The sequence below is a fragment of the Urocitellus parryii genome, chromosome 7, assembly GCF_045843805.1.
Source record: "Urocitellus parryii isolate mUroPar1 chromosome 7, mUroPar1.hap1, whole genome shotgun sequence".
NCBI classification, from domain to species: Eukaryota; Metazoa; Chordata; class Mammalia; order Rodentia; family Sciuridae; genus Urocitellus; species Urocitellus parryii.
The window spans coordinates 163,142,119-163,165,274 of NC_135537.1; the positions used below are offsets into that span (position 1 = coordinate 163,142,119).

Below are 23,156 nucleotides of genomic sequence, written 5' to 3' on the forward strand. Positions count from 1 at the left end.
TGTAGGTCTATCTCCACATGAGACAGTGAGTCAGAAAGCAGTAATGTCCAAAGGGGTAAGGTGAGAACAGAGGGAGGCGAGAGAAAATTCCAACTTGTTTAAATTGGTAAGAGACAAAGAATCCAATGGGGCAGGGGCGGTGCATTTGAAAGCCAAACATTCTCAAATAATCGGTTGGAATTGAGGTGTCCCATTGTTCCATCATGTAGGGGCTCAGAGATGAGGTCCATGGAGAATATTGATTGAAGAAGAGGAGCGATGAGGTCAGAGTGCTCAGCAGCAGGGGCCACTAGAACAGCCTGGGGAGCAGCAGGTGTTTTGGAAACAAGTTGGGTGGCAGCAGCTGGAAACCCTGCAGGTGAGAGGACAGCACTAGGTTCTGCAAAAGGCATTCTGCCAGCTATTGGTGATGCTGCAGGAGGGCCTGCAGGAGCTAGCACCTGGGGCGGCTGAGAGCAAACAGACTAGCAGCAGCAGGGGCGGCAGCAGGTGGTCCTGCAGCAGGTGGTCTGGAGGCAGGTGGGGTGGCAGCAGCTGGAGCCACAGCCACTGGAGCTTCCACATCCACTGGAGCCACCACAGCAGGGGCTGCAGCAGCTGGAGCCACAGCAGCTGGGGCGGCAGCAGGTGGAGACACAGCCACTGGAGCTTCCACATCCACTGGAGCCACCACAGCAGGGGCTGCAGCAGCTGGAGCCACAGCAGCTGGGGCGGCAGCAGGTGGTCCTGCAGCAGGTGGTCTGGCAGCAGGTGGGGCGACAGCAGCAGGAGCCACAGCCACTGGAACCTCCACAGCCACTGGAACCACCACAGCAGGGGCTGCAACAGCTGGAGCCACAGCAGCTGGGGTGGCAGCAGGTGGTCCTGCAGCAGGTGGTCTGGCAGCAGGTGGGGCGACAGCAGCAGGAGCCACAGCCACTGGAACCTCCACAGCCACTGGAGCCACCACAGCAGGGGCTGCAGCAGCTGGGGCGGCAGCAGGTTGTCCTACAGCAGGTGGTCCTACAGCAGATGGGCTGGCAGCAGCAGGAGCCACAGCCACTGGAACCACCACAGCCACTGGAACCACCACAGCAGGGGCTGCAGCAGCTGGGGCGGCAGCAGGTGGTCTGGCAGCACCTGGGCTGGCAGCAGCCACAGCCCTGGCCAGAGCAGCAGGAGCCACAACAGGAGTTGCACATGGTGTCAGAGACTGGAGGTTCTGGGTAGGTTTCCAGGAAGGTGGGTTTCAAAGGTTTGGAGGTCTCTCTGACCCATGTCCCCTTTTATACCCTGCAAAGGGGCTGCTGTCTTCATATGCAACACCCTTTCCTTGTCATTGTTTGTATTAGTAAATAGGCAATTATCAAATCAGGCCCATTTATTTTTGGTTTTAATTTCCAGTTGCATGGACAATGTGTGATCCTTTCCCATTGTGATTGGATTCATTTGTCAGCTCTTCTTCCTTAATCATCTCTGAAGTGTTTTTCTAGCTCTCCTTCCTCAAATGGAGGTGTCCACATGACATTCTGCCTCTTCCTGGTGGTCTTCAGTGTCAGTGTGCAGAGTATATCATATATATCATGTCTGTCTTGGGAAGGATTGACTTTGGGATCTCATAATTCTTCCTGGGCCCAGAAAAAGATATGGCTTCATTGTTTTCTGATGCATCATTCTTGTGGGCCTTCTGGGGAAAGAAGTTTTGAATGTGCAACATAGATCCTGTGTGAGAGCAGGCAGGCCATTAGGACATGTTTCCTGTTCCATACTCTAAATCTTGATGTCCACCTTGAAATTTAATTGAACACAAAGAGATTTGTCAGGCAGAAATGATGTGGTGAAACTGGGTGTTTTTCTTTTTTTGTGAGAACAAATCTAAAGGTAAACTTGGGCTATGCTTTTTTATGTATTCATTTATTTATTTTAAAAAATTTTAAATGAACACTAAGTTTTCATTTTTTTCTTTTTAGATACACATGACAGTAGAGCGTTTTGACATATTATACATCCATGGAGTACAACTTCCCATTTTTGTGGTTGTACATGATGTGAACTTACACTCTGGCTGTGTAGTTATATGAGCATAGGAATGTTATATCAGATTCATTCTACTGTCTTTCCTATACTCATCTGCCTTCCCTTCCCTTCATTCTCCTTTGTCTGATACAATGAACTTCTATTCTCTCTCCCGCTACCCGCTTTTTGTGTGTTAGTATCCACATATCATAGAGAACATTGGGCCTTTTCTTTTCTGGGATTGGTTTATTTCACTTAGCACGATAACCTCCAGTTGCATTCATTTATCAGCAAATGCCATAATTTCATTCATTTTTATGGCTGAGTAATATTGAATTGTGTTTGTATACCACTTTTTTTTTCCATTCATCTAAACCACTGAGGTTCCTCATTCCCCATATAACTCCAACCTGCCATTTACTATCTCCGCTGATTACTGGACTCTGAAGAGGCCGTGTATTCCCTTTTTCATTGTTGTGGTTATGAATCTGATTTCACCATATACGTTTTATGTTCTAAGAATTGCAAAAACCAAACAACCAACCAAAAACCAAAAGGAAATCAGAATGAAAAAAGTAAACAGAAATCTTGATAATTGGAATCAGCTGACCTATATTCAGATTGAGGATGAAGTCAACATGCAAAGGTCACCAAATTCCAAGGTGAAAAGCCATTGACTACTGTTCCTAAAAATGAGGAATGCTGCCAGTCCATTAGTTGGTCTCCTGTGTGTCAAGAAACAGGAAGGAAGAAACTATTTGGCCTCTTTATGATGGCATCTTTCAGTGTCTTCATCATTTTTTTTTAATTACAGTCCTAAAGAATATGATCCTTATGATATTCCCATCAGTTTAGCTCGCTTAGCATACACCTGATTTCAGTGTTCTTATTTTTAAGGCATGTGTTGTTAAGATGGGAGAATATGATTATTTAAATAATTCTGTGTTCAGAGATATTTCACTGGATTTGCTGTGCAAGAAAGACAGAGGGGAAAATAAGAGATGAAAATCTTTTTGATTATTAGGGAGATGTTTCTACATGTATTTAGGGGAGTTTGACAGAACTATTTCAGCCTAGTGTACAAGCTAGAGTATGCTATCCTCATAGAACAAAGTCTGAACAATCACTGCCCCCAAACCAGTGGTTCTCAATATTGTCTGTGACTGGAATTCCTGTGGGGAGTATTAAAAACTGCCGGTGCCTGGCTCCTGCCCAGAACAGTATTGATGTCATTACCCTGGGGTGGGACTTGGTCATGCTTCTCAGGTTATCCTGATATGAAGCAAATCTGAGATCCTTTTCATTACATTGTCCCTATGATGTATATTAGTGTCAATTCCAATTAAGAATAGAAGTCACCCAAATCATTAAATTTCAACTGATGCTTTCTAAATAATAGAGAAAATATCCTGAATGGGGAACACTGAAGTTTGAACAATGTAAACTGAAAAACTGATTCTCCTCTTCAGTGTTTTGGATCATTCTTGTACTCACATGGATGAGATAGACCACAAGAGCATGAAGAAAAATGAGAAATCACTGTTTAGCACCTGCACTATGAAGGACAAAACTCAAAGAAGGAGAGATCCCACTGAATGTACTCCTTGGAAAATTTCACCTAGGAAATACAGTGGCTAGTTAATACCTGAACCATACTCACAAATTACCTAAGTTCTGCATAGTGTTCACTTTTGCTATGATCTGAAGTCGTGCATGAATGTGATATTTTCCCACTAAACACTTTTCTTTGTCTTTTTTTTTCCAAATGGCACAAGATAAAATAATCCAGTTAATTAAACACCAAGGAGATTTGAATGAGATGGACTCAATTGACATTTGTCAGATCCATCCAGGAATTTGGTTATGCCTATGAGCAGCCTGGACACATCATGTCCTTTATGGCATAAGGGAACATACTTTTCTTTTCAGGTGTCACTTACGTGATGTTAGTGCACAACCTTTTATAAACAAATACATCCTATGCACTGTGTTCCCAGCTACATGGTAGGACAATTATTTGAATTACAGTGTATTAGTAACAACATTGTAATTGTGCAAGTCTGCCTTTCACCACTGTGACCAAAATGTGTGACAAGAATTACTTAATAGAGGAAAGATTTATTTTTGGCTCATAATAGCAGAGTTTTAGTTCATACTGGACAGAAACACTGCATTGGACCCAAAACATGGCAGGAGGGCATGGTGATGATGCCTTGGTCCATTAATCACAGCCAGGATGCAAAGAGGGGGAAGGGGGCCACATGGAAAAGGCATCATTCCAGGGAACCCCCTGTGACCCACCTCCTCCAGTCATGCTCCGTCTGCCTGCAGTTATCACTCAGTTCTTTAAAAGTAGGATGGATTCTTTAAGTTATAGCCCCCTCTACACAATTATTTCATCTGTGAACAATTTTACCTAAACACAGGAGCTTTGGGGAGTTTATATCCAACCCATAACCATGCTCTAAATGGAGACACCCACAAGAACCATGTAGGTTGATAGGGAAATTAATGTAGTTTTAATTCAGCTCAGTTATTATTAATTATAATGAAAATCATGTTGCTTTCAAAAAGCTCAAGTCCAGGAAGAGACTGTTGGCATCACCAAGGACTCTTGTATGTCTTTTTCTGACCCCGCCTCCCTCCCTCCACCATGGAGAATTGCTATCCTGATTTTTCTTTGTACTTTATCCAGCGATATATACATTTCTAAACTATGCAGTTTAGCTATACATGCCTTTAAATTTTATATAAATAGAATCTCACTATATGTCTTCTTTTTCTTCTAAGATTAAACATTTCCACATTTTTTATAGTCATAACAATGATGGTATTTGTCATTACATATTCATACAGGCACACATGGTAACAGTATAATTTCACTTTGACTTTTTGTGATTTGTTTATTTCACTTAGCATGGTAGTCTGTAGCTTCATCCATTAACCAGCGAATGACATAATGTCATTTTTCTTTATGGCTGAGTAATACTCCATTGTGTATATTTACCACTTTATGTTTATCCTTTCATCTATTAAAGGGCACCTAGGTTGACTCCATTGCTTGACTGTTGTGAATTGTGGTGCTATAAATATTGATGTGGCTGCATTACTGTAGTGTGCTGATTTGAAAACTTTTGGGTATATCCTGTGCAGTGGGATAGCTTGGGCATATGGTAGGTCCATTCCCATTTTTTTCAGGAATCTCCATACTGCTTTCCAGAGTGGTTGCACTAATTTGCAGTCCCACCAGCTATGTGTGAGTGTATCATTTCTACCACATCCTTGCAACATTTATTACTATTTGTATTCTTGACAATTATCATTCTGACTGGAGTGAGATGAAATCTCAATGTAGTTTTAATTTGCATTTTCTTAATTGTTAGAGATGATGAACAATATTTCATGTGTTTATTAACTATTTATATTTCTTTTTGAGAACTGCAAGATACTTATCCAGAAAAGGCAGATACTTACCCAGACTAAATGCCAACTCCAGTCAGAAAACAAATAACTGGCTGATGTCCTCAGGCATGGTACCTTATAGGACCTTTGTGTTAGACTCTGGAGGGATAGTGTTTTAGTCAACTTTTTCATTGTTCTAAGAAAAAGACCTGACAGAACCATTGTAGAGGAGAGAAGGTTTATTGGGCACTCAGGGACTCAGAAGTCTCAGTCCACAGATGGCTGATGCTGTTGCTCTGGGCCTAAGATGAAACACAACAGAATTCCAAAGGGTGTGGAGGAGCCAAGCAGATCAGGACACGGCAATGAAGAAGAAGAGAGATGGTTCCACTCACCAGGGACAGAATATCAACCCCAAAGGCATGGCTTCAGTGACCTACCTCCTCCAGCCACACCCTGCCTGCCTACAGTTACTGTCCATTTAATTCCTATACGTGGATTAAGGAACTTACTGGGCTTATGCTGTTATAATCCTATCATTTTGCCTCTGAACTTTCATGCATTGTCTCACACATGAGCTTTTGGGGGATACGTCATATCTAAACAACAGCAGACCATCATGCATTCAGATGAAGATGTTCTGGAATTCTCCAGTTACAACTTTTGAACATGGCAGTAATGTGGCAATGCCTGGAAGCTTTGAGAGATTTATATCCCATCATTAGGGAGGGGCATGTGTGTTTTACCAACATTTCTATATTAGGTATGTTTATTATTCAATTCATCAGATCTGACTAGCCTGATATCATTGATATCATGATAACTGATAGCCTTGTTGGGGTGTCCAGAATGTCCACTTCATATTGGACTTCATTGTGACAAAGAGGAAGAGAATTTGCCTGGCCCTGGGTCAAGACAGCAAGTTGATACTGATTTTGGTTCCATGTCAACTGAACCCACTAGGTTTTATTTCCCAGTTAAATATCCATGCACCTCAGACATCATAGACTATGTTAATCTATTGTAGGCAGGATTCTATATCTATCACATTAGCTTTACTTGTATCTTTTATTATTTTGAAAGGTCTGGTAGTCATCCACCGGGGGCAGTTATGATCCACCTGGTTTTGTGGAGGCTATCCTAGTAAATTTTCTGGAAACAATATGGGATTCAATTCTGCTTCATTTAGGAAGTCTTTCAAGGTAGCACTAATTTCTGATTTTTGGTTTCTAGATTTCTTAAGGGATGGTGATGATGGTAAGGTAGATCCACAGCTTTTATTTGGCCTTTTATAATACTCTTACTCTGGCCAGGTGTGGTGGTGCACACCTGTAATCCCAGTGGCTCAGCATCAGCAAAGTGCAAAGTCAGTATCAGCAACTTAGCAAGACCCTAAGTAACTTAGTGAGACCCTGAGTCAACATGAAAATAAAATAAAATAAAAAGGTTTGGGGATGTGGTTCAGTGGTTAAGAGCTCCTCCTGGGTTCAATCTCCAGTACCATAACAATTAAATATATATATATTTTTTTTTTCTTACTTTGTAGCTCAAGGGAAAAAAAATGTGCTTGATTTTACATTTGTGAACCAGGTAAATGACCACCAGGTGTGTTTGTTGACCCAGTAGCAAGAATGTGGGCCCTGGGCCAAGACTTCATTTATTTTCTCATCACTACAGCCTTAGTATAATGAGAACTGTTGGCATTTTTGCATGCACTGTGGGTATTGCCTCTGCTCTGCTATCCAACAGCATACCAATATGTGGGTATCCCATTTTTTTCCTGAGTAGATTGCTAATGGTATGTTTGGAAATGGACCACACAGGTGAGTGCTCATATGTCCTGTGGTCCTGTTTCTTGAATGAATTGTCTCCTTTCCAAGTGATGGGTCGCAGTTCTGAGATCTGTACCAGTACTGGAGTCTGGAGGAAGAATCATGATTTTCCACCTGAACACAGGATCTCAGCCCTTGCTCATTTAATGTTAACCTTTGAAAAATATACCTATGTGGGATGGGCATGGAAAACACAATAGAATGAATCAGACAGAACATTCTTATGTTCATATATGAATACGGGACCAGTGATATGCCACTACAACTACAAGAATGGGATCCTAATTAGAATATGTTATTCTGCTTGTATGTATACTGTGTCAAAATGCACTCTACTGTCATATATATCTGAAAAGAACAAATAAAAATTAAAATTAAACAAAGAGAAAATATCAATACAAATAACAGAATAAGTATATAGAGGTACTTTAAGGAAAATACAGTCACTACAACTGGAAATAAACCCATCTGTAAGATATGTATGTATGTATATAGATAGATTGATAGATAGATAGATTGATAGATAGATGCAAGTACATGTATTCTGACATAGCTATCGATCCACAGAGCTTCCAGGTATACCACATGTGGTTCCCTACTTCCTACTGGGAGCAACTCCACATTCTCTTATCACTATCCCCAATTCTCTGTGAGTTACACGCTCCTCTGCCCCAGTTGTGTTTGCTATAATGCCACCATTGTATACTTATACCCATGATAATTTTTATAGTTTATTATCTCCCTTTGGGTTTTTCTAGACTGTGATCTCAACGATCCCATTGCTCTTGGGGAGCTAAGTTCCACAACTGTTATTTCCTACCATAGACTTCAACTTTAGAGAAAGTTGAAGTTGCAGTCCTGAATTTCTTGGTGATGATATTCATATTCATATTCTCTCTCTCTCTCTCCTCAAACCCTTACCTTGGATTAGCTTCTGTATATGAGAGAACACATTTGACCCTTGACTTTTGAGAACTGACTTATTTCACTTAGTATGATTGTCTCCATTGCCATCCCTTTACCAGCAAATCCATAATGTCATTCTTCATTATGGCTAAAACTCCAGAATATACCACAATTTCTTTATCCATTCATCAGTTGAAGGGCACCTAGATTGGTTTCATAGCTTGGCTATTTTGAAATGTACTGCTATAAACATTGAGGGGGCTGCATCACCAAAGTATGCTGGTTTTTATATCTTTTGGATATATGCTGGGTAGTAGGATACCTGGGGCACAGGGTGCTTCCATTCCTTTTTTCTAAGGTGTCTCCATATTGCTTTCCAGAGTCATGTGTATTATTGATTGCTTGAATTTATTCTTTTGGGAAGTGTCTGTTTAGTCCTTTTGCCCACTTATTGATCGCGTTAATAGTTTTCTGGTATTCCTTTTATTGTGTTCACTGTATATTCTGAAGATCTTTGCAGGTGGCAAAGATCTTCTCCTATTCTTTTGGCTGTCTCTTCACACTCTCACCCGACTTATTGGTATTTTAATTTTATTTCTCTGCTTTAAGAATATTGGTAAGGATGTTGATTCCTGTGCCAACGTGTGGGAGGGTGGGACCTACCTTTTATTTAATTCATTCATAAGTCCATTTATGAGTTCTAGAAGTCATTAGGTAGAGTTCCTTAGGTTCTAACCTAATTCCTAGGCCTTTGATACACTTTGAGTTTACTTTTGTGAGGGGTGAGAGATAAAGGTTAAGTTTCATTCTTGTACATTTGGATTTTCCTTTTGTTCTAGAACCATTTGTTAAAAAGGTGATCTTTCCTCTAACATATGTTTTTGGCACCATTGTGAAGGATCAGATGACTGTATTTATGTGTCTTATCTCTGTGTCTTCTATTCTACTCTATCAGTCTTCATGCCTATTTTGATGCAGTACCACACTGTTTTTGTTACTATAGCTCTGTAGTATAATTTGAGGTCTGGTATTGACATGCCTCAGCTTTTCTTTTCTCATTAAAGATTCTTTGACTATTCTGAGTCTCTTATTGTTTCAAACGAATTTCATAACTGCTTTTTCTTGTTCTGTGAAGAATGTTATTGGAATTTTGATGGAAATTCCATTGAATCTGTATAGCACATTTGATGGTATGGTCATATTGACAATATTAATTCTGCCTACGCAAGATTATGGGAGGTCTTCCTGTGTTATGAGGGCTTCTCGCTTTCTTTCTTTAGTGTTCTATGGTTATCATTGTGGAGGTCCTTCACCTCCTTGGCCAGATTGATTCCCAAAATATTTTTTGTTTTGTTCTGTTTTTAGGTGATGGTGACCAGAAGAGCTTTCTTATTTTCTTTTTCAGCAGATTCGTCATTGGAGTATAGACATGCAATTCATTTAGGAATGTTCATCTTGTATCCTGTTACATGCATAAGTCCACTGATGAGTTCTAGAATTCTTCAGTTCTTCTAATATAGGATCATGTCACAAGCAAACAGAGATAATTTGAGCTCTTCCCTTCCTATTCATAGCCCTTTAATTTCCTTCTGTTGCCTGATTGCTGTGGCTAGGGTTTCAAGTACTGTGTTGAATAGGAGATGTGAAGTCTGTATCCTTGCCTTGTTTCTGATTTTAGAGGAAATGCTTTCAGGTTCTCTCCATTCAGTATAATGTTGGTCATGGGATTATCACATACAGCCTTTCCAGTGTTGAGTTAGTTCCTTCTATGAGTAGTTTTTCTTTTTTTCTTTTTTTTTTTTTTAAGAGAGAGTGAGAGAGGGAGAGAGAGAGAGAGAATTTTAATATTTATTTATTTATTTAGTTATCGGCGGATACAACATCTTTGTTTTGTATGTAGTGCTGAGGATCGAACCAGGGCTGCACGCATGCAAGGTGAGCGCGCTACCACTTGAGCCACATACCCAGCCCCTATGAGTAGTTTTTCTAGTGCTCTGGACATGAATGGGTACCATACTTTGTCAGATGTTTTTTCTACCTATCTTGGGGAAACCACATGATTCTACTCCTTAATACTATTTATGTGGTGAATTACATTTATTGATTTCCATATGTTCAACCAAACTTGCATCCCTAGGATGAAACCCACTCGACCATGGTACATTCTCTCTTTAATGTGATTCTGTATGTGTTTTACCACTATTTTATTAAGAATATTTACTTCTATGTTCATCAAAGGTACTGGTCTGAAGTTTTATTTCCTTGATGTGTCTTTCACTAGTAATGGTCTCGGAGACACTTACTTCCTTGAATGAGTTTGGCATTGTTCCCTTTTTCTGTTTCATAGAATAACCTGAGGAGAATTGATATTAGTTTTTCTTTAAAAGTCTTGTGGCCAAATAATCCATCCATTCCTGGGCTTTAGTTTGGAGAGCTTTAGTTTGGACAGCTTTTGATAGCTGATTCAATTTCATTTTTTGAATGGATCTGTTTAAATTTTTTATATTTTCAGGGCTCAATTTGGGTAGATCATATGCCTCCAGGAATTTGTCCATATGTTTAAGACTTCCTAGCTTATTGCATTATAAATTTTCAAAACAGTTTCTGATGATCCTTTGAATTTCAGTAGTGTCTGTGGTGATCTTTCCTTTTTCATCTCAGATTTTGCTAATTTGAGCATTTCTCTCTTTCTTTTGGTTAGTTTATCTGCAGGTTTTGTCAATCTTGTCCAATCCATCTGTTCAATCCATCGTAATGCCAAACCTTGTTCTATTGATTTTCTGCATGTTTAAAATCTCAATTTTATTGATTTAGGCTCTGATTTTAACTATTGTCTTGTACTGATTTTGATGTTGTTTTGTGTCTTTTTTTTCAAGGGCCATGAGATGAAATGTTAGATTATTTATTTTGTATCTTTCTATTCTTATAATACATGAACTCAATGATATAAAATTTCCTCTAGAACTGTTTTATACTGTCCCAGAGATCCTCATGTTTTATCATTATTCTCCTTTACTCTTAAAATTTTTTTTTTTTACTTTCTTCTCCGATTTCTCCTCCTATCCATTCAATGCTCAAAAATGCATTATTTAATCTTCAGGCATTGGAGTAGTTTCTGTTTTTTATCTTTCATTGATTTCTAATTTCATTTTGTTATGATTTGATAAGATTTCTCTGTTTCTTTGAATTAGCCAATATTTGCTTTGTGAACTAAAATATGGTCACATGTACTGCTGAGAAAAAAAACTGAATTCAGAAATTGATGGATAAAAGATTCTATAGATGTCTGAAAGGTTCATGTTACTAATTTATTGTTTAGTTCTATGGAAACTTGGTTTTTATTTCTGGATGATCAATCCAGTTGTGGGAGATGTGTGTTAAAGTCAAACTAGTCTGTTTGATTCTTAATATTGAAAAGGATTTTTCTATGTATTTAAATACATGCACCATTGTTTGGGACACAATATTGATGATTTTTATGTCTTCATGATGGATGATCCCATAAGCACTTTGAAATGACTTTCTTTGTCTCTTCTACTTGGCTTGAAGTCCACTCTGTCTAATATGAGAATAGCTATCCTTGCTTGGTTTTGAGTCCCATGGGTTGATATATGTTTTTCCCATCCTTTTACCTTCAGTGAGGATGCCTTTGCCTGTGAGGTGAGTCTCTTGCAGAAAGTATATTATTGGGGCTTGTTGTTTTAATCCACTCAGAGAGCCTAAGTCTTCAGGGCTGGGGATATAGCTCAGTTGGTAGAGTGTGGGGAGCCGTTCTGAATGACCACACCTTCCAGTCCTGAAGTAGGAGGCTCTGACCAATCACTACATTCTTGGTGACTTGGGTGTTGATCCAGCTCAGACAGTAAGGCAGGTCTTCAGGTGTAGGCATACCCCTGGGGTTGAGTTACACTCACCTGCTCCCTTATAATTCTATGCCTTCTGCTCTTTTATGGATAGAACCTTTTAAGAACAGTGTTCCCCTGAAAAAAGCTCACTTCTAAACACGCTCCCTCTCTCTCTCATCAGTCTCTCATGACATTCTCTTGCTCTCCCTCTTAGGGAGCTTGAGGCAGGGAGCTGGGGGAAGTTCTCCTGAAGCTTGTGTAAAGGTAAATTGTGTCTGTGTTTTATTTTGCATCAGCACAAATTCACATGAGTGCATGAGTGACGTTAGTTCAACTGCCTGCGCTGGTCAGGGATTAGAGTGCCTGCCTTGTATGCACAAGGTGCTGGGTTCAATCTCCAGCACCAGAGAGAGAGAGAGAGAGCGCCTAAGAGAGAGCCTGAGTCTTTAGATTGAAGACTTTAGACCATTTATATTCAATGTTATTATAAAGAAATTATTTTACTTCCTGCCATCTTCATTTGTTCCTAATGTTTCAATTGGACTTGATTGTCCTTTACTAGACTGTTCTTTTAGTGTAAGTACTCTCTAGGATGGTTTTTATTTTTATTTTTCATTTCTTCTTCATAAAATATTTATTAAGCATGTTCTGTATGGAAGGCTTAAGTGGTTATGAATTGGTTTAGCTTCTGTTTACCATGTAAGGTTTCATTTTATCTTGGATCTGAAGATGAATTTTTGGGGCTATAGTATTCCTTGTTGGCATCCACTTTCTTTCAGAGATAGGTCTATATTATTCTAAGCCCTCTAATCTTTCAGGATCTGGTTTAGAAATCAGATGAAATCCTATAGGTTTATTTCTGCCTGTGAGCAGACAATCTTCTCTTGCACCTGAAAAGTTTTTTGAAAAGTAAGAAAACAAGTTTAGATAAGAATGTGTGTGCCTATCTGAATGCTTTGGCTGTTTTGTACACTTGAAGATCTTCTTATGGCCACACTATGATTATGCATCAGATGAAATCCCTTGGTCTAGATATGTGTTTTCTTTTCTTTCTATTTCTCTCTCTCTCTCTCTCTCTCTCTCTCTCTCTCTCTCTCTCTGTGTGTGTGTGTGTGTGTGTGTGTGTCTCTGTGTGTGTGTGTGTGTGTGTGTGTGAGAGAGAGAGAGAGAGAGAAATAAAATCTAAACAGTGAATTCCAATCAACAGCCTCAAAAATGAATAATGAGAAAGGACAGTATATTTCATGTTCAGGGACAAGCAATCCAATACAGAATCAGAGAGCAGAGTGGGAGTTGTATAAGGGGCACTGAGCCTCAGGCATCTATGTGGGGTTGTCAAATGAGTCCTGGAAACAGGAGACATGGGTCAATATGGTCTTTTAAAACCACAAAATCAGGAAAAGAAACACTCCATCCACAAGTGGAGAGCTGTGGAATTTGAACCCCATAGTGTAGCTGATTTTTATGGTCAACTTCATCCCCAAGTGCCTAAAATACATTCTTGAGATTTTTTTTTTAACTGGGAAAAATCTCTACAGATCACTACAGCTTTCCAAGTTACAAAAAAGTTCTGTGTATCCCACGAAAGATCTAGAATGGAGCTTGTGACTGACATGAAGGGGGACATATGTCCAAGTCGCCTTCCTGTTTTCATGTCAGGATTTCTGGATTGCACATTCAAACTTTCTTTGCCCACATGAGGCCAGAAAGAATGAGCAAGAGGATGAAAAGCCAGATTTGTCCTTTCTGTCTACAAAAAGAAAAATGGGTGTCATCATCACTCAAGAACTGACATGAGGGGCTGGGGATGTGGCTCAAGCAGTGGCGCGCTCTTCTGGCATGGGTGTGGCCCCGGTTCCATCCTCAGCACCACATACAAAGATGTTGTGTCTGCCGAAAACTAAAATGTATATAAAATATTAAAAAAAACACAAAGAACTGACATGATATTCTAGGCACCCGGACACTCAGTTCCAAGTACAGAAAGAATGTCTTGTGACACCTCTTTGTGAGGAAGATAGAGCATGAAACAATTATGGCACATGACTCAGAAAGAACCGAGGGATAAATACTAACACATGAGGAAAAGGAAATCATGTTTTCATTCCAGACTGAAAATTCAACCAAATATAAATGGGTCTAATATGGCAATTGGCTATCTCCTACTATACACATTAGTAAAAAAATAGGTTGTCGTGTGTGCCAACACGAGCCACTTGGCAGGGTATAAAAGGGGATATAGGACCAACAAACTTCCAAACCTTCAAAACCCACCTTCCTGGAAACACTCCCAGAACCTCCAGTCTCTGACACCATGTGCAACTCCTCTTGTGGCTCCTGCTGCTCTGGCCAGGGCTGTGGCTGCTGCCAGCCCAGGTGCTGCCAGACCACCTGCTGCAGGACCACCTGCTGCCGCCCCAGCTGCTGTGGCTCCAGCTGCTGCAGCCCCTGCTGTGGTGGTTCCAGTGGCTGTGGCTCTAGTGGTTGTGGCTCTAGTGGCTGTGGCTCTAGTGGCTGTGGCTCCTGCTGCTGCCAGCCCATCTGCTGCAGGACCACCTGCTGCCGCCCCAGCTGCTGTGGCTCCACCTGCTGCAGCCCCTGCTGTGGTGGTTCCAGTGGCTGTGGAGGTTCCAGTGGCTATAGCTCCTGCTTCTGTCACCCTACCTGCCTCCAGACCACCTGCTGCAGGACCACCTGCTGCTGACCCTGCTGCTGTGTGGCCAGCTGCTGCCTCCCAAGCTGCTGCTGCTAGTCTCTGTGCTGCCAGCCCAACTGCTGCTAGCTGCCCCACCACTTCATTTCTCTCCTCCTGCTCCACTGCTTCTTGTGCTCAGCACCTGCCCCCCACCACCACCCCACCCCACTGCTCTTCAACTAACAGACTTGATGGAGTCCATCTTTGGGCACAGTCAGCACAGGCCACTTACAAACCTTCATTCCAATGGGTGGTTTGATAGCGTTTGGCCTCCACATGGGTAGCCTCTCCTCCACCACGTTATCAGCTGTCTCCCAAATCAAAAGGAGTTCTCTTTTCCCTAAATCTGTCTGCTCTCATGTTACCCCATGGAACCAACTGCTCTGTGTTATATTTCCTTGTGTCAATAGAATTTTATATCTTCAATAAATTTAACTTAGACCTGCATACAAACATAAAGCTATGTGTCTATTTTTTTTTTCCTTTTTGAATTTTTGTCCTTCTTTGTCACCCTTTTTGGTAGTTCATCACTAAACATTGAGAAATCATAGCATACAATTTGAGGTGAGCATTTCATAACCTAATACAGGAAGATAGTTTGGAAAGCAAGCACCCGGTCCTCCCTGCCCGAGGACCTTCTCTGGATAAAAACCAGGCTCACCTGGGTGAGCCTTCTGGTCGACCAGAGATCTTCAGTTTCTTTTAGATATCTCATGAAAGGTCTTCTTCACTCACCTTTCCTAAAACAAAACAGAAGAAAACAAAATAGGGAAACCTCCAATTCAGGTTGTTTTTAGTGAGCCCTGGGGTAGTAGCTTCTTAAGAAAAGTGGTCTTTTGTATATACCTTAGATGCAGTGAAAGAAAGCATTCAAAACGACTACTCTGAAAGACACTGAAAATTGCTAAGAAACAGCACTGGCTCAGAGGATTTACGAGTTTGGTGGAATATCAAACCAAGAATTGACTTGATGATAAGGCAAAACCATCCACGTTGCATGAAAAGTTGTTCAGGACCAGGCACTCTATGAGTAAGAAAACAAGATAACTTGTCTGGATAAATGTTCAGACAGATCCTCATTTGGAGTTTGGGATCCAAGAATTTATTTGCAAATTGATTCCAGGAAACACTATAGGGATGATAGAAAATGTTCCAATGTGGAGAGTGAAGACAGCAGAGAGTGACATAATGAAGAGATAATTCCTGAAGGTATCTGAGCTTGCTTGAAATCTGCTTCCCCTGTTATGAGAATAACTACTCCTGATTGTTTGGGGGCTCCATCTACATGAAATATTTTTTCCATCCTTTTATTTTCAGTCTATGAGTAGTTTAGCCTATGAGATGAGTGTCTTGCAAACAGCACAGAGTTGGATCTTGATTTTTAATCCATTTTTTTAATCTAACTCTTTTAATTGGAGAGTTGAGATTATTTACATTCAGCATGGTTATAGATAAAAGTTTGTTATTTCTTGCCATTTGATTTGTTTGCTGGATTTAATTGAGTCTTAATTTTTTATTGAGTTAGTTGCTCTTCAAAAGAATTTCATCTATTTGGGAAGCTTAAGGTTTGTTTTGAGTTCTTCTGTATGTAGTGTATCTTTAAGTACTTTTTAAGTACTGTCTTAATGGTCATGATTTTTTTAGTTTATCCTTATTATACAATTTATTTTTCTCCATCAATATTGAAATTTAGCTACCCTGGATGTAATAATCTTGTCTTGCAATTCTTTTATTTTGGAGATTGGAATATCTCTTTCCCAAGCTCTCCTTGAATTTAGGGTCTCATTTGAGAAATCAGATGTGAGTCTTATTGGTTTGTCTCTAAATGTGACCTGATTTTTTTTTGACGAAGATTTTAATACCCTTTCCTTATTATTTTAGGCATTTTTTATTATGATGTGTCTTAGAGAGTTTTTTAAAAAATCTTATCTATTTGTGGTTTTTATATTTGTCCTCTATGTGGACCTCTCTTTTAACATTATGAAAAATTTTCTGCTATTATTTTACTGAAGTGGTTCTTAACACCTTCAGCCTGTATCTCAATGTCTCAAGACTCTATAGTTTGGTGATTTGGTTGTCCCAGAAACCTTGTACAGTCTGATCATTGCCTTTAATATTTTACCTGTATTTCATACTGATTATTCAAGTTTATATGCCCTGTCTTCAAGGGATGAAATTCTTTTATTTTATTTTTTTATTCTAATTCATTATATATAACAGCAGAAAGCATTACAATTCATATTACACATATAGAGCACATTTTTTTTCATATCTCTGGTTGTATACATAGTATATTCACATCATTAGTGTCTTCATACATGTACTTAGGATAACAATGTCCATCTCATTCCACCATATTTTTTACACCCTTTGCCCCCTCCCTTCCCCTCCCACCCCTCTGCCTTATCTAGAGTTCATCTAATCTTCACATGCTTCCCCACCCAACCCCACTATGAATCAGCCTCCTTATATCAGAGAAAACATTTGGCATTTGTTTTTTTGGCATTGGCTAACTTCTCTTAGCATTATATTCTCCAACTCCATCCATCTGCCTAAAAATACCATGATTTTATTCTCTTTTATTGCTGAGTAATATTCCTGTATATAAATGCCACATTTTTAAATCCATTCACCTACTGAAGGGCTTCTAGGTTGGTTCCACCATTTAGCTATTGTATTGAGCTGCTATAAACATTGATGTGGCTGTGTCCCTGTAGTATGCTGTTTTTTAAGTCCTTTGGGTATAAACCAGAGAGTGGGATAGCTGGGTCAAATGGTGATTCCATTCTCAGTTTTCCAAGGAATCTCCATACTGCTTTCCATATTGGCTGCACCAAATTGCAGTCCTACCAGCAATGTATGAACATGCCTTTTCCCCCACATCCCCACTAACACTTATTGTTTGTATTCTTAATAGCTGCCATTCTGACTGGAGTGAGATGAAATCTTAAGAGTAGTTTTGATTTGCATTTCTCTAATTTCTAGAGATGAGCATTTCTTCATATAATTGTTGACTGATTGTATCACATGAAGGGATGCTATATTTTGTTGAATGCTTTTTCTGCATCTATTGAGATGATCATATGGTTCTTATCTTTAAGTCTATTGATTTGATGAATTACATTTATTGATTCCCATATGTTGAACCAAACTTGCATCCCTGGGATAAACCCCACTTGATTGTGGTGCACAATCTTTTTGATATGTTTTTGTATTTGATTTGCCAGAATTTTATTGAGAATTTTTGCATCTATTTAGAGATATTGGTCCGAGATTTTCTTTCTTTGATGTGTCTTTGCCTGGTTTTGGAATCAGGGTGATATTAGCCTCATAGAATGAGTTTCTATTTTATGAAATATATTGAAGAGTATTGGTATTAGTTCTTCTTTAAAGGTCTTGTAGAACTCGGCTGTGCACCCATCTAGTGCTGTATTGGGGTTTTTAGCCCCCATCTCCTCCTGACCGGCGGGAAAAGTGGGGAAAGCACGTCCTGACCAAGACGAGCCAAGAGAGGTAAAGGTCGACTGGCCGCCCACACCCAGCCCTCCCTCCTGGGAGGATAATCAGATGCGCCAGGGAGAACAGGAAGTACACACAGCTTATATACTACACAGGAGCCAATCAGAATAAAGGTCAGAGAGGTGAAGCAAGTTCACATGTACACCCATGCCATAGTCTGTAAGGGAAGGCACTAGCTGTCCACAAGGGTGGAAGAGTCCTGGACCTATCCTGGAGATGGACCACCTCCTTCATCACTGCCCACAGCACCGCCTCCTGGCTGATCTCAGGGATCCATCCCAGCCACATGTGCAGCCTCAAGACCAGGAAGTGGGCAGCCATGCCCTACATCTCCCCCTTTTCATTTTATTAGCAGGTGTTTGCCTTACTCAAGAGTGTGCCTGTCTTAGGTTGTCCCCCTCTGGGGATCTTATCTGTCATTGACTACCACTCTAGCTCTTCGGGCAATCCTACCTGCAGGCCCAATGGGAAGCCTCAAGGAAGGGAGATGGCTCTGCTCCCGACTTACATCTGCACATCCCAGTAGGGACCATGGCCAACCTCATAGAGTTCACAGTCAGTATTTTGTAGGACTGCATATTGCTGCCAGACCACCATCAGTTGAACAGCTATGGCTGGATCCTTGAGAAACTGGAGGAGCCCAATAGAAACAGCACTCCTCCTGTAGGAACAGACATAGTCCTCCTTCTCTGGCCGTAAGCAGGTTTGGAGGACTACCGCAGCCAAGGAATCGAGTTGAGATTGGAGGTAGTGCTGACAACATGGTGCACTGAGGCCAGCAAGTCCAGTTCCCATCCCCGTGGCCACGACAAATGCCACGAGGGAGACAATGAGGAGTCCGGCCACAACCAGGCAAAGCGTCCAGAATGGTCTTTCATTCTTACAATTAAAGAATCATACCTCAGTGCAGAAAGCAACACAAAACCCTACATATCCCATCGACAACAGGTCTAGCCATAGAACATCAAATGATACAAACAAATCTCCAACATGCTTTTCTTTTAAGCCTAAAATTACCACACAACATTTAGAACACCAGATTTATATAATGCTGTTTTAAAGCTTCTACCTTACACACTTGTATACCTGGAAGATATGAACACATTAATAGCATCACAATTACATTGATGTTTTTATGTTAACTAAATTTAGCTTTTAAAGAAATAACATAGCACAATTCTCTAGAGTAACAGTTCTTGTTTAGCCAGCTGTTTAATTTCTTTAAGATTACTTGCTCTAGAAACAAGAAACAAAACTTAATAAAACACAATGTTATGGTAAATTAATGTTTTAAGGAATCGTTGTCCTTTTAACATATGACTGATAAGCTTAATTTTAAAGACAACTTTACTTTCATCTGTTTACCCAATTTAAATTGAACTGTTTAAATCACGTGAATAAAAGATATTTGGATCCATTTTTTTTTAACTTTTCATGAGTGCTCCTCATATATCTGCCAATCTTCATGACATGGACATACGCACACACAGACATACAACACATAACATAAGTGTGCACACATAACACAATAGTAAAGGCCTTGTAGCTTTTCACAGGTGAAATCTCCATTGCAATGTTTAAAAACTCCACAGTTGATAAAAAATGGAGCTGATCAGAAAAAAAAAAAAAAAAAAAAAACATTAACCTAAGTCTGTAAGATCAAAATCATGAGCTCAAAAAATGCAGAATTTAAGAAAAAGCAAGGGTCCTAGAAAAAAATGATTGGCCAGTAATTAGTAAATACCATACAATTTACTTTTTGGTTTAGTCTAGTTTTGACTTCAGGTAAAAGACACCTTTACCTGTTTCCACCACCCCCCCCCTTTTTTTAAAAATCCCCAGATCAGTCTCCTACTGAGCTTGCAGGCTTCTTCCATTTGCATTTCAACTTAAGTCCTGGCTGAGATGTGGAAGGAGCAGAGAAAACTGCTATTCTGAGCAGAAGCCTCATGCCCAAGACATTTTAACCCTAAGTCATCATTCCCAGGTTTAGATGTTAAAAACTATGATATAAGTTTAAGATACAATTCACAAAATTTCATATCTTTACATCTTGTTTTGCCAAAGAAAAAAATTTTCCTACACTAGAATAACTTTCTCACACAAAACTGAAAATAGGATCTTACTTGATAATATAAAAGCTACCATCAGAAGAAACCCTTCAGAATCATTAAGCCATTCCTTTGTTCTGAAGTTCCTAAAGTAGTATTAAGTTACATTAAATCACCTGAAAAATTCCAAAAGAGAACCACACACTACCATCTATATCCAAAATTAAACTTTAAAAATTTCCAAGACTGTTGCTATTCAATGTCATTTCAATAAGCCAGACCAATGTCCCGATCCAACACTTTACTTTCCTAAATCCTACACACTGAGGGGACAAGATTACTATCCTTGCCCAAATTTATAATGCACTGGTACACCTCATGAAATCTTCCCAGGCTCCCTAATTAAACAATTGATGAAAAAACTGAATGATTGGGAGTTACTTGCCAACTTGGAAGTACAGTTCTTTAGTTTTCCAGCCTAAGTATTTAAGTTCTCTGGCATGAATTATCTGAAGTCATAAACTAAACAATTACCTAAACCCAACTTTTAACTGCAAGATTGTGCAAAGTTTCAAAAACCCATTCAGATACCAGATTGTTACAATAAAACGTCATCTTTTAGACACACATTCAGCCAAGATAATTCCCAAGAAACAATCTATAATATCAAGACATTACTACATTCAATGTCCCCCCTTTTCCCCCCTTTTTTAAGTAGACAGAGGTGGAGTAATCCTTACAGTGCAGGGAAGGAAGGAGGGAGTTCTCTGAAGCAAAAGGGCTTCAGCAGCTGCTGGGAGTCCCTCAGTCCCTCCTTCCACTTACAGGATTAGTTCCTCTGGTTTTGTCCCACCCCAGGCACCAGGCACGCTCCATATCTCCCAACTTTTCAGTAGTAGGTTTCCCCAAGAAAGTGGAGTGGGGGCTCCTGGGATGTCAAAATTTGTAAAAAAGAAAAAGGGAGACATCTAAGTTAAAGCTTTCTCCTCACATCTAAGGCAAATTGGAACTTGGGTGGTACACTGTTGGTGGGCTAGACCCTGGAGGATGGTTTTGGCCCAGGGTGAATTAGGTCCATCCTCGGAGATGGCCTTTTTGAGTTCTTTCAAATCTTGGGCCTCCCAGGGATACCATAAGGCTGGTCTATTGCCCCCAGGGTTAGCATTTACCGGGAAAGCCATACAAGATGGCGGCTTACCCGGCTTTTCTGGGTTTGTACCAGAGGGCAGAATTTCTGTGAGGGGAGGGGTGATAATATGGCAGACACCGCTCCCCATCCCGACTCTCTACCTGTTCTGGGACAGGGGCACTTGGTGTGGAATCCAGAGGACCAGGGATCAAAAGGATCTAGGAGGCCATTGTCAGAGTGAGGTTTTAAATCTTTCTCTTCCTGGGCAGCTAGAGGACTGATTCACTGACCCAAGAGGCTCCTTAACAATGGCTTCACAATCTGGGTCATCATACTTAGTATAAGACTGCCCCATCTTTCCAGGGATACCCTTACCTTGAAACTTGCTTGGCTTGGTTTGCCAATACTTCCTTCATGTCCCTGTTCCACGTCCGTGTTTCGAGTCTGTTTGTCGTCCGGGTTCAGCGTCCCTGTTCGGGGCACCAGATGTCGGGGTTTTTAGTCCCCTGTCTCCTCCTGACCAGCGGGAGAAGTGGGGAAAGCATGCCCCAACCAAGACAAGCCAAGAGAGGTCAAGGTCGACTGGCCGCCCACACCCAGCCCTCCCTTGCCAGATGACAATCAGATGCACCAGGGAGAACAGTCAACGTTTAATAAGGAAGTACACACAGCTTATATACTGCACAGGAGCCAGTCAGAATAAAGGTCAGAGGGGTGGAGCAAGTTCACGTGTTATACCCATGCCATAGTCTGTAAGGGAAGGCACCAGCTGTCCAGGAGGGCGGAAGAGTCCTGGACCTATCCTGGAGGTGGTCCGCCCCTTCCGTCACCGCCCACAGCACCGCCTCCTGGCTGATTGCCAGGAGCTGTCCCAGCCACATGTGTGGCCTGAAGACCAGGAAGCGGGCAGCCATGCCCTACAGTCCTGGGCTTTTCTTGGTTGGTAGGCTTCTGATGGTGTCTTTTATTTTATCACTTGAAATTGATCTGTTTAAATTGTGTATATCATCCTGATTCAATTTGGGCAAGGACTCTAGAAACTTGTCAATGCTTTTGATATTTTCTATTTTATTGGAGTACAAGTTTTCAAAATAATTTCTAATTATCTTCTGTATTTCTGCAGTGTCTGTTGTGATATTTTCTTTTTCATCACATATGTTAATAATTTGAGTTTTCTCTCTCCTCTTCATTAGAATGGCTAAGGGTCTGTCAATTTTATTTAGGTTTTCAAAGAACTGACTTTTTGTTTTGTCAATTTTTTCAGTTGTTTATTTTGTTTCAATTTTTCAATTGTATATCACCTTCTGAGAAGTGTCTGTTCTGGTTCTTGGTCCATTGATTGACTGGGTCATTTGTTATTTTGGTTTTTAGCTTTTTGAGTTCTTTATATACCCTAGAGATTAGTGCTCTATGTGCAAGTGAAAAGCATCTGCTCCCAAGCTGTAGGCTCTCTGTTCACTTCACTGATTGTTTCTTTTGCTGAGAAGAAGCTTTTTAGTTTGAATTCATCCCATTTAAAAAAAAAGAAAAGAAAAGAAGACTGAAAAGAATGTAAAACACAACATAATATACTATTCAGACATCACAGACCTCAATATCCTAATTCATGCAAAGTCCTTGTTTTCACATATGTTGGGGATGTGAGGGTTGGAGAAAGGAGAGGGAGAGGGGAAAAGAGAGAGAGAGAGAGAGAGAGAGAGAGAGAGAGAGAGAGAGAGAGAAACAAATTTTTGAAGGAAGGAAGGCACAAGGCTTTTTTTTTTTTTTTTTTTTTTTAAGATA

The 23,156-nt window shown here is 40.3% G+C and overlaps 1 protein-coding gene across 1 annotated transcript; it reads right to left on the minus strand.

Annotated features, from left to right (window-relative positions):
- Window positions 1–464: 464 nt before the first annotated feature.
- LOC113181423 (uncharacterized) lies at window positions 465–1,181 on the minus strand. The gene has a single exon (XM_026386984.2). It carries the CDS (start codon window positions 1,179–1,181, stop codon window positions 465–467), a length of 717 nt encoding a protein of 238 aa, XP_026242769.2.
- Between the last annotated feature and the right edge of the window lie 21,975 nt (window positions 1,182–23,156).